We start from the raw sequence: 12,846 nt of genomic DNA on the forward strand, positions 1-12,846 counted from the left end.
TTGTCTTGCTTTAACTTCAAGACAGTGGAACTTGTTGTGCCTTTGTCTGTTAAATTAAAGAACCATCTACTATCAGAAATTTTCTCTACATGTAGTACTTATTGATCATGATCCAATAATCACTTTTCTGAACACTTTCTAATTTGTCAACAACCTTAAATGCAGCGAAGAGATCAAATTTTCCACGTATCCACATAGGCCATTTGGAAAAGAAGATGGCTTCTGTTTTTCACATTTCTACACTTGTACTGATTGTCCCAGTGATGCCAGGAATTTGCACTGGTGATGAACATCAAGAAATCTCGCAGTACCAGTGCTAGGATGTTAAACAGTGGCAATGATAGAAGATATATTTTTAAAGAGTGATATAATTAAACTTGTGCAAAACCCAGTGTAGGCACACTTGTTTTGGTTTAGTTAAACTGATTCCTAATGGTTTTAAGCTAAACCAAAATAAGCCTGGTTTACACCACACTAAGAACATGCACATAGCCTTTTGTACCAGTTTAACTAAATCAGTTTATAAAAAAAAAATCACATCTTCAATAAATTGGCGCAACTTTCTCAAATAGATCTGAGCTTGCGAATGCTGTGATGCACTTCATCTCAGATAGGATGATGGCAGGGAGGGGGCTAACTAGCATCACTCAGCAGTGACTTCTGACTGATCAAAGCATGATGCTGATGGGTACTAAAATGAATGCCATCCTCTCCTATTTGTCTAGAAGGACAGTGAACTGGCTACAACATGGAGGCGAGAGGAGTAAAGAAGGGAAATTTCAGGGAATCCATGCACTGCCAAACCATAATTGCCTTCCGTTTTTCTAACAATGCAAACAGTGCCAGCTGCCCAGAATAGGGTTCAGTTAATCTAATTCAGCTTTAAATTGAAGTGTGGGATGCATCACAGGGTGACTCCAAAAAAGAGGGCATGAACTGTAGATAAAAAAAGGCAGGGACTTGTGGGAGTTCGGGAATACTTAGTATGTAGGACAGATACAACTAGAGGGAGGAACAGAGGATGTACTGGGAACATTCAAAACAGGAGTGAGAGTGAAAGTGAAACTGGCATGGGCGGGGGAGGAAATAGCTCAGTGGTTTGAGCATTGGCCTACTAAACCCAGGATTGTGAGTTCAATCCTTGAGGGGGCCATTTAGGGAACTGGGGTAAAGCTCTGTCTGGAGATTGGTCCTGCCTTGAGCAGGGGGTTGGACTAGATGACCTCCTGATGTCCCTTCCAACCCTGATATTCTATGATTACAGGGCAGCAAAGCAGACAGTTTGGAGAACTAGATGGGCTGCAAGATCTCCTTCAAGCCCAAAATGTTGCTATTTAAATAGGTAGTCAGTAGTTTTAAACATGACTGAAGACAAAATAGTTAGGAGGCCTCTAAGCCTCCTGTTTGAATGAGTTAAATTGAGGCAGCAGCAGTGGTTGGGAGATTCAATTTAAAATTAGGAAATTTCCATAAAAAGGCCACTTGCCATCTTATCAGCACACTAAACAATACCAAACATTCAGGCTCACAGCAGGATTCTGGATGGCCAAAAGAAATGGGACTTGTATATACCAGCTGAAATGTCTAAAACTTTCTTGAAAGGGTTTGAGTTTTTTTCTTTGGTCATGGCTCATGTGTTTGAATTACCATCCATCCTCAGATTCATGGCTAGTCCCACACCCCGTGTGCCTATGCTACAGGATAATTGCAGAGCCCAAAAGCTATTTGAGGAATTGTGACATGATCATATTGTATTACCCTATCACTGCGTCGAGACATGAAGATGCAAATGGTGTGACACAGCATTGGCCATCATAACACAAGTGCTCATTCAGATACTAATCTGGACATCCTGTGAACCATGGCTCAACAGAAGAAAACAGCCGTTTTCCATGAGAATAAATCCAGGACTGCAATCGCAACAACCCATTCTGGATTTACAGCAACATGTGACTGCAAGTGAACAGTTTCTAGGAGGTCTGTGTTTCTTTCTGTGAAAACTCTGAGTGGAGGCAAGGTGAAGAGCTAGTAGCTGTGAGCAATTGTTGACAGTGAGGAAGTAGAAATGAGGCCCTGGATGAATGTGAAAAATACAAGTAACAAATAAAGAGTTGCTCTTGTGGGTAATTTTATCACAAATGGCAGGATTACTTTATTATCTGTAGTACTAGTAATTGGAACCTCAAAGCAGGATTCAGTTAAAAATAAAAACGCAATGCCCCCTCTCCCCCCCCCCCCAAGAAACAAAACAAAAAACAAAAAAACCCACCCAAGGTCCAGCCCAAACCATCACCACAATCCCTTGAAATGAATGTACCCAAAGTACATACATGTTTGTGAGGTTTTCATAAAGTTTCTTAAAGGGAGGAAATTGGGGGAGGTCCTTACACTCACCCTATCATCCCTGCCCCTTCTTGCCTGCAATGGCAGGACTACTTCTGCAGCTGGAGTGGAAGGCACAGCTGACCAGAGCCTATGTGGGGGAAGGGTGAACACTAAGGGACCAAAGGTTTGGATAAATTCAGCTAAGCACCCACACTCTGGGGCATACATTCTCATGGAAGGTTTTCAAGTATACACTTCACTAGCTCAGATAGGAAGCTTACCTCCCATGTGCCTAAAAGGTTTTTCCATTTACATTAACAATTTCTATCCAGAAAAGGACCAATATGTGCTGCTGTATACTGGGATTGTGTATTGCTGATACTATCTGATAAAGCAATTGTGTCACTAGCAATACATTTGAAACAGGTTTTAAATTATATCATTTGGCTTCTTTATTTGGTTGAAGTGGACCAAGAGAAAGGACTGGAGAGAAGTCTTCTATTGGTCTGCACCTAGTCTATACAGTAAATCAAGTGGGTCTTTTTCCATATTCAGAAATTGCCAGTCCCCTTCCAGGCAACAGTTTTTCAGCATTCAGCCAAACTGAATTTGATTTGTGGATGAGCTAGCATGTAAACCCGATATACAAAGGTGAGCCATTTCTGAGGTCCATTGCAAACATGAGAGAATAACAGGTTTATGAAATACTGCTCTGGTGAAAACTTTGGTCATGAATACACTGGTAATCAGAAAAATCAGCTGCCTGAGCCAGTCATCATTTCCTCACCAACACAAATGCAGGATTGAGTGTAGGCCCCATTAACACACACTCAATGCAGCTGATTTCTCTTCCACAGTGCTAACTGTAGGGGCTGGGAGAATTCTTACCTCACGCATCCAGACACTGAATGGCCTCTGCCAAGAGTCCTTCTTCTCAAGATGCAGGTAGGCATTGAACAGGATCAGATAGATGTATCGTTCCAAATACTGTAGGCTCCTCAGTTGCAACGTCCGCATTTCCTTCTCGTCCTTGGCTGTTTTCCCCTGAAATGAAGGATGATATAATTGGAATGATTTAAAGTCACCATCACTGATTCCAAACAAACACCACATACAAGAATGCACTGAAAACAAAGATCTATATACCATGGACCTAATTCTGAGCTGAGGTAAGCAGGAGGGGTAGGGTAGCTATAAGAAATAAGAGTACATTATTTCTTCATCTGGATAAAATAGTCAAGAGCAAGGAATATCATCGAAATGACATTATATGGTTATTTCTATTTCTGTGGAAGGGAAGAGTACAGTTAGCTTTAGTTTATTGGGGGACCCTTAAGAAATTAGTCTGGAATCTCAGCCTGTACTTAAGGCAACCCTTATCATAACATTGTAGGCTTTCAGCTCAGCAATTCCACAAGGATCAGAATGCCCTCTACTTTTTAAAAATAGTCCATCACTGAGAGGTTCTTCTCCCTTTTAGCAAATGACATACTGCAAAAAAGGTCTCCTTCCCCTTTAAGAATATTCCTACAGTTGAGATATTCCCCTTTTAATATCCATTGGTATCTATCCTGTGAGGCTTTCTCCAAGTAGAAGTCCCCATAATTTGGTGGGAGGTGTGAAGCCATAAAGAATCTATCACACTGGGGAACAAGTTGCATAAAACCAAGAGCCTTTCCTCACATCATCTTGTCTGTCAGTGAAGTCCCCCTGAAGGAGTTTATCACAACATTCCTACATGAGCACAAATCTCTCCACCATCCCCAGTCTCCAAACGCCCAGGAAGAAGAATTGTGCTGGTTCTTCAACCTCACCTTCCCACCATAGGGCAAACCAATGTTTACAAGAATGAGGGAGTTTATTTTTAGTTTCACTTTTTTTGTTAAAGCTCTTCCATGTATTGTGATTCCTCAACACTACTGCACACCAGATAGATTTTACTTCCTGGAACACATTCTGTTCATACCATAATGCACAGCAGTTCTGGCCTATTAACCAGCAACACCAGTCCAAGGATTCTCTCACTATTTCTCATTGATCTTTCCACATCATGCTGGTATAAACCCCTGTAAATCTCTGTAGAAGAATCCTTGTTTTCCTTGACCAGGTCAACTATTACGTTCTTATTGGCCAAATCTCCCTGTTCAATAAGTACTATATCCCTTCCCTTGCTGCCCTATCGAGTGCCTGTCCTGGTTCTGCTTGCCCATTTTTTGACAGGCTACTATGTGGTTGAAAAAAAGTACTTTATGATCAGATTTTCCTCTCTTAAAGGGTTATGTCTCTCCAAGACAGGAAGACACAAAGCAGAGGAGTCAACACATTTAAGTTTTGTTGTTTCTTTTTTTAAAGTGGCATCACACTATGTCTCCTTGGCAACAACAAATGTAACAAGTGATTGCACAATACTTGTATCAAAAAATGAAGTTGAGGAGCAGTCTCAGGTAGATTCAATATACATAAAGCCTTAGGCTTCCTGTACGTCAACGAGCCCACCCCACCGCAGGCCACCCACAAAAAAAACTAATTTTCTGCTCCCTGTACAAAACAAAGAAAACGATTCATTGTGTTTAAATCATGGGCTGCTTCAAAAGCATCCATGGGAATGAAAGACAATGTAGCCCAACCACCTTTTAAAGTTTAAGAACACTATGAAACGTGAGCCCCAATCCTGCTCGCATTGAGTTAGTTTCCACACTTACGTATACAAACATGGGCCCAGGTGTAAAGGAATGTTTTTACAAGTGCACATTAGCCTTTGCTTTTTGAGTCTGTGGCCCTTTATATCTGCTCCATTAATGACTTGAGACCTCAGTCTGTCTTGACCTTTAGGACACCTTAGTGCTCCTTGAAATCATCCTAGAATGGAGTATTTCTGAAGAAAGGCCCAATCAGCCTTCTGCTGGTGACAAAAATAAGTAAGTACTTGAAAATCATTCCTGGTTTAGCTTGGCAATTCAAGCTGTCATTAAACTGTGGCTTCAACTGTATAAAGAGCACCTCTTTAAGATGTAGCCCTCAAAAATAGAAAAGGTATTGCTATGTGTGTGCTTGTGGGCACATGTGTAATATAGAGAAGGTCCAGGAATAGGCATTCCCTGCCTCACCAGACTACAAACTATACCCTGTCTTTGTTATGGCTGTCCTATTTTTGAATAGCTATAGCTACTAGGCAACTGAGGGTTGGCTCTTCCTCACCTCCTGTTCCTAATCCGACTATACCACAGCAGTGACTAAGGGAGACATGGATTTGCAGGTGACTGCTCTTTGATTCACAATTTCTTGCTGAGCTCTCAAAAGACCCTGCCTGTGTTCCCCTTGAATACCACACTGTAAGTCGACACTAGTTCCTTCTACATTCAAAATAGCTAATTCAAGAAGGGTCCAGAGCTTGTGAGAGCCACACAGAGATCTATATCAATAGAAAAATAAAACTACTATTATTTCCAAGATGAATGCAAGTCAAGACTGACAGACAAAGCATGATGTTCCCTATCACTCTGGTCCACTACACCAGCATCAAAACAAAGAAGTGGCACAACAGTCAATCAGCTGATGAGCAAGCTTAAGAGAAAGTTTGAGATAGAGACGTCAAACGATTAAAAGAAAATCCAGAACAGGTCTACAAATAGCATCTCCTCATTAGAGTGCTGGGAAAAAAACAAACCAAAATGGCAATATTAGGAACTGCGAGACTGGATCAGACCCGAGGTCCATCTAGTCCAGTATCTTGACAATGGCCAGTACCAGATGCTTCCGAGGAAGATGTAAGAACCCTGCAGATGTGGGATGATCTACTCCCCAACACATACACATTAGGTTTCATCCTAGTCCTGGTCTACACTATGAGTTTAGGTCGAATTTAGCAGCGTTAGGTCGATTTAACTCTGCACCCATCCACACAACCAAGCCTGTTTTGTTGACTTAAAGGGCTCTTAAAATCTATTTCTGTGGTCCTCCCCGGCGAGGGGTTTAGCGCTAAAATCAAGCTTGCTGGGTCAAAATTTGGGGTAGTATGGATGCAATTCGATGGTATTGGCCTCTGGGAGCTATCCCAGAGTGCTCCATTGTGACCGCTCTGGACAGCACTCTCAACTCAGATGCACTGGCCAGGTAGACAGGAAAAGCCCCACGAACTTTTGAATTTCATTTCCTGTTTGGCCAGCGTGGTGAGCTGATCAGCACAGGTGACCACGGAGTCCCAGAATCGCAAAAGAACTCCAGCATGAACCGAACGGGAGGTACTGGATCTGATCGCTGTATGGGGAGAAGAATCCGTGCAGGCAGAACTCCCTTCCAAAAGACGAAATGCCAATATATTTGCCAAAATCTCTAAGGGCATGATGGACAGATGCTACAACAGGAACATACAGCAGTGCCGTGTGAAAGTTAAGGAGCTGAGGCAAGCCTACCAAAAAACAAAGGATGCAAACTGTCGGTCCGGGTCAGAGCCCCATACATGCCGCTTCTATGATGAGCTGCATGCAATTTTGGGGGTGGCCCCTACCACTACCCCACCACTGTCCGTGGACACTCGCAAGGGAGGAGTCTTATGCAACAGGGATGAGGAGTTTGAAGATGAGGAGGAGGAGGTGGTGGAGGATAGCACATAGGAGGCAAGTGGAGAATCCCTTCTCCCCGGCAGTCAGGAACTGTTCATCACCCTGGAGCCAATACCCTCCCAAGGCGAGCTCCCGGACCATGAAGCCAGAGAAGGCACCTCTGGTGAGAGTGTACCTTTGTAAATATAATACAGGGTTTAAAAGCAAGCGTGTTTAATGATTAATTTACCACACCAAGCCAGTATCAAGTAGTCTGGAATCATTGCAGAACAAAACCTTGCAGCGAATGGGCCCGGGCTTTGGCTGTTTGCCTTTGGCTGAAAATAAATCATCCCCGCTGTTAGCCATGCGGTGGGGGTAGGCCCGTTCATGCTGAGCTGGTCACGTTTGGCTGACTAGGATCTTCCCCAATACTAGCCACGTTTGGGGGGGGGGAGGAGAGGAGAGGGAAAAGGGTGAAGCGATCATTCTAGAGAATTGGGGGGGGGAGATGGATTGTGCTGCACATTCACCTGAAGCCGCAGCCCCTCCTTTAAAATAGCCAACTCAATGGGCTTTGCTTGGTATGGGAAAGGAGAGCGCTGCTGTTTGAAACTGTTCCCACATGTTATGAAGGTTGAAGAAACCGAAACCCTTTGCCTTACCATGGCTGCCCGCAAGCCGAATTTTGTTGCCCAGCTGAGTGTATGTGATGTCTCACACCAAACCGGCAGGCACTCAATATAAGAGGCAAAATGAGACCTTGTAGCAAAACCACATGTGCTTGTAATGTGAATCGCTTGATTCTGTGTGAAATAGTCTTCCCTTTGTTTTCTAAAATGTATCTTTTAAAATACTACTCTCCCTTTTTTTCCCCTCCCGCAGCTACAAATGTTTCTACACTCCCCCTACCATCTCCATCCCAGAGGCTAGCGCAGATTAGAAGGCGAAAAAAAATGCACTCACGACGAGATGTTCTCAGAGCTCATGCAGTCCTCCCATACTGAAAGAGCTTAGCAGAATGCGTGGAGGCAAACAATGGCAGAGTCCAGGAAACGTTAAATGAACGCGATGAGAGGAGGGAGGAGTACACTGAGAGGAGGCAGGATGCAATGCTGAGGCTAATGGGGGAGCAAACTGACATGCTCAGGTGTCTGGTGGAGCTGCAGGAAAGGCAACAGGAGCACAGACCGCCGCTACACCCGCTGTATAACTGCCTGCCCTCCTCCCCAAGTTCCATATTCTCCTCACCCAGATGCCCAAGAATGTGTGGGGGGAGGGGGAGGCTACGGGCACCCAGCCACTCCACCCCAGAGGATTGCCCAAGCAACAGAAGGCTGGCATTCAATAAGTTTTGAATTGTAGTGTGGCCTTTGTCCATCCCTCCTCCCCCCATCCACCACCCCACCCGGTGCTTCCCTCCTCACCCACCCCTCCCGAGCTACCTTGCAAGTTTTCCCCCTATTTGTGTGATGAATTAATAAAGAATGCATGATTTGGAAACAATAATGACTTTATTGCCTCTGAAAGTTGTGATCGAAGGGGGGAGGTTGGTTGACTTACAGGGAAGTAGAGTCAACCAAGGGGGCGGGTTTTCATCAAGGAGAAACAAAGAGAACTGTCACACCGTAGCCTGGCCAGTCGTGCAGCTGTGCTCTTCTAATTGCCCTGGTGTCTGGCTGCGTGTAATCGGCCGCCAGGCGATTTGCCTCAACCTCCCACCCCACCATAAACATCTCCCCCTTACTCTCACAGATATTGTGGAGCACACAGCAAGCAGTAATAACAATGGGAATATTGGTTTCATTGAAGTCTAACCTAGTCAGTAAACTGCGCCAGCGAGCTTTTAAACGTCCAAATGAACATTTTACCACCATTCTGCACTTGCTCAGCCTATAGTTGAACTGCTCCTTACTACTGTCTAGGGTGCCGGTGTATGGCTTCATGAGCCATGGCATTAAGGTGTAGGCTGAGTCCCCAAGGATAACTATAGGCATTTCAACATCCCTAATGGTAATTTTCTGGTCTGGGAAGTAAGTTCCTTCCTGCAGCTGTTCAAACAGATCAGAGTTCCTGAAGATGCGAGCGTCATGTACCTTTCCCGGACATCCCATGTTGATGTCGGTGAAATATCCCTTGTGATCCACCAGTGCTTGCAGCACCACTGAAAAGTACCCCTTGCAGTTCACGTACTGGCTGCCAAGGTGGTTCGGTCCCAAGATAGGGATATGCGTTCCGTCTATCGCCCCACCACAGTTAGGGAACCCCAGTGCAGCAAAGCCATCCACTATGACCTGCACATTTCCCAGAGTCACTACCCTTGATATCAGCAGCTCAGTGATTGCATTGGCTACTTGGCTCACAGCAGCTCCCACAGTAGATTTACCCACTCCAAATTGATTCCTGACTGACCAGTAGCTGTCTGGCGTTGCAAGCTTCCAAAGGTCTATCGCCACTTGCTTCTCAACTGTGAGGGCTGCTCTCATGGTGGTATTCTTGTGCTTCAGGGCAGGGGAAAGCAAGTCACAAAGTTTCATGAAAGTGCCCTTATGCATTCAAAAGTTTCGCAGCCACTGCGAATCTTCCCAGACATGCAACAATATGCGGTCCCACCAGTCTGTGCTTGTTTCCCGGACCCAGAATTAGTGTTCCACAGCATGAACCTGCCCCATTAACAGCATGATGTCCAAATTGCCAGGGCCCGTGCTTTGAGAGAAGTCTGTGTCCATGTCCTCATCACTATCATGATCGCACTGTCATCGCCTCCTCGCCTGCTTTTGCAGGTTCTGCACATACTGCAGGATAACGCGCGAGGTGTTTACAGTGCTCACAGCAGCAGCAGTGAGCTGAGCGGCTCCATGCTTGCCGTGATATGGGGTCTGCAGGAGAGCAGAGTTGCAGCAGAAGTGGTGGAGGTCAACGGTTAGCACCGCGCACATTTCCCAAAGGAGAAAACATGTACCCGGGAGCCCATGACAGAAAACACAGAGAAATTCGCTATTGAGGCAATAGCAGCAGAGCAGAGTTGCAGCGGAAGCGGTGTATGATGATGGTTTGCAGACCTACTGCACCATCTGCTGCCAGCAGCACCCAGGCACAACAGTGGCGGTGTCGGTGAGCTGAGCGGGATGCACACTTGCTGTGGTATGGCGTCTGCGCGGAAAAAGAGGTGTAAAACAATTGTCTACCATTGATTTCATGGAGGGAGGGGAAACTGACGACATGTACCCAAAACCACCCGCGACAATGTTTTTGCCCCATCAGGCATTGGGAGCTTAACCCAGAATTCCAGTGGGCGGCGGAGACTGCGGGAACTATGGGATAGCTACCCACAGTGCACTGCTCCATAAGTGGAAGCTAGCCACTGTAGTGAGGATGCACTCCGCTGACTTAATGCGCTTAGTGGGGACATACGCAATCGACTGTATACAATCGATTTCTAAAAATCGACTTCTATAAAATTTACCTAATTTCGTAGTCTATACATACCCCTACTGTCTACTAGTTAGAGGCTGGCTTAAGCCCTGAAGCATGAGATTTAACACCCTTTCCAAAATGTATAATCTAATTGTAATAACTGAATATTCTTGTTAGCTATCTAAATATCCAATCCCTCTTTGAATCTTGCTAAATTTATGACTTCAACAATCTCCTGTGGCAAGGGGTTCCACAGTCTACTTACACACTGAGGAGCATATGTAGCTGAGAAGAGTATTAGGAGAGCATATCTCTAAAGTAAGGACACAAAATAGTTGCCTTAATTTAAGGCTTTTTATTTATTAATATTTGAGAGAAAAACAGTAACAGGAAAACAAGGAAGCAAGAACACCAGAGTACGTACGAAGCTGGAGTGCTAAATACTCAAGGCAACAGGACAATTTTGCTTTTAATTACATTTCCATTCAAAACTGGTTATCTGAAAAACTTGTCAATTTTTAAAAATAGCCTATTAGATGAATGGCCTTTCATTTAGTAATATTAACAGATAAAAAAGCATAAGGGGAGTACCCAAAATGTAGTTTTCAAATGCTACAGAATTAGGCAGTTTAGAATTAGATTCTGTGCAGCAGGATAAGGAAAAGTCTTGCTTAGCAAATCAGCAATCACCCATATCTGGAAAACTCTTGTTTCTAATTGCACACACCTGCTATGGTATGTTATTTTACAAATATATGACCAACTGTAAGATTTGGAAGCAGTGGACTTAAACCTCCACAGCCAAGATATTTTGTAATCCCTCTTCCCAAAAATATATGAAGCTGTGGACTGTTTGCCAGGGGAACACAAAAAAACCCGGGGGGGGGGGGGGGGGGAAGAAGAGTACAGAAAAGTTGTGGACTACTTTTACTGCTTTTTCTTTCCCATTTAAATGTCTTTATTCTCTTCCTCCATTACTATCTTCAATTCATTCAGTGTTCAGCTTCCTCCTTTCTGTCTGGTTTCTCCTTCGTTTTCTCTTCTGTCTCTTTTCCCGAAAAATTAATCCTCTTCCCTTTTTCTAGACTAAAGACCTTTCTTCCTTTCCGCTGGTCTTCCTTTGTTATTTTTTCCCCATTTGTCCTCTAACTCCTAGTGATTTCTTCTTTTCTCTCCCTCAAATCAAATTCTCTCTCTGCTCACACTTACGTTGCCCAGTAACTTCTCCCTGTCTTCTGCCGTCCCTGCTTTTGTTAGAATCCCTTCCCTCCTGTGCTGGTCCTCTCCTTTCCCACAGACTCTCAGTGCTCCATGTTCCAGCTGGAACATGTGGCCCGAACTGCGCACTGATCAGAAGAGTACTTTTATGTTAGAGTGAGGCGTGCTCCTGAAGACTGTGACCACTGGCTGGCTTCCCGCCTCTGGCCTTGTGTTTGAGGCAAGGTAAGGAGCAGTGGTATCTGTAACAGAGGAGCAGGCTGGTGAGGAGCAGCATGCCAGAAAGTAGCAGGCTTTGCCAGAACAGCTTCAGATCCTTGGCTTGAGTTGGGGAACAGCAGGTGTCTGGTGATGTCTGCAGTCTAGCACAGAGCCAGGACTTCAAATCTCCCTCTGGCAGGAACTCAGAGCGATCGTGAGGGACAGCAGGATAAATGTTACTTTTCAGGAGTCTCCTGCTTCAGAAAGCAGGCCTGGGAGGCCTGAAGTTATGATCATTTCAGGTAATGAGCAGGAATGTATCATATAAAATAGTCATGGCAATAAGCACATAGTAAATCTTTTTCTAAACCAAGCTATAGCAGAATGATGGACGCTGGCACTGAAGCAGGTCAATTACAAGAAATACAGTTCCAATGAGCTCAGGTAAAACATTTAGGGGAAAATATCTCAGTTTAATAGGTTCAATATTTCTAAATAAGAAATTAACTTCTTATTTAACAATGATTGACACAAGCAATGTCACATGCTCCATAAGTAGGTGCATAATAAAAATGGTATAAACAGCTATAAAAAAAGACAGCAGTTAGGAATTGTCAAAGCTAACTAGGGGATTTGGAGGCCCAGTTATCCTCTATGCAACATGGGTCTCCAAATCCCCTAGGCCGGTTTGAAAATCTCAACCAATGTCAATATTGTAGCAGGGTGCAGTCCCAGAGCATGCCGAGTTTGGAGCGGCAATCACCCTTGTTTGTGATGGCACTCTCAGCCATCAGCATGGTTTGGTTGCCAAGGTGTCTTAGTCCAAACATCACAAAATAAAAGGCTTCTGTCCCAGCCTTAAGGTGGGCACAGCCCTTCTCTCCAGAGTCTCTTCTACCTTTCTTCAAGCCCTACCCTTCCCCTGGGCTCAGCTCTAGCCCCTCCTGGGCTCTGCTCAGTCTCCCCATCCTCCTGCTGTTCACCAGGGTCCCTGCATCACCTCACTAGGTGAAAAGTATAAACAGCTTCCCAGACATCCACAACCCTGAAAGGCCACCAATAATGTAGTGTGTCTCTCGCACACACACGTTTAAAATAACACCAAGAATTTTCCTTCGATCTCTAGGGACTGTCTCAACATGCA

General features: G+C 44.5%; 1 protein-coding gene across 4 annotated transcripts in view; it reads right to left on the reverse strand.

Moving 5' to 3' along the window:
* PALD1 (phosphatase domain containing paladin 1) overlaps positions 1-12,846 on the reverse strand; it is a 194,170-nt gene that overhangs the window by 17,469 nt on the left and 163,855 nt on the right. For all 4 annotated transcript variants that reach the window (XM_005281860.5, XM_005281862.4, XM_065551963.1 and 1 more), the window contains one exon: positions 3,214-3,369. In XM_005281860.5, coding sequence (XP_005281917.2) covers positions 3,214-3,369 — 156 coding nt within the window. The remainder of the gene's footprint in view (positions 1-3,213; positions 3,370-12,846) is intronic.

The sequence above is a fragment of the Chrysemys picta genome, chromosome 7, assembly GCF_011386835.1.
Source record: "Chrysemys picta bellii isolate R12L10 chromosome 7, ASM1138683v2, whole genome shotgun sequence".
Lineage (NCBI taxonomy): Eukaryota > Metazoa > Chordata > Testudines > Emydidae > Chrysemys > Chrysemys picta.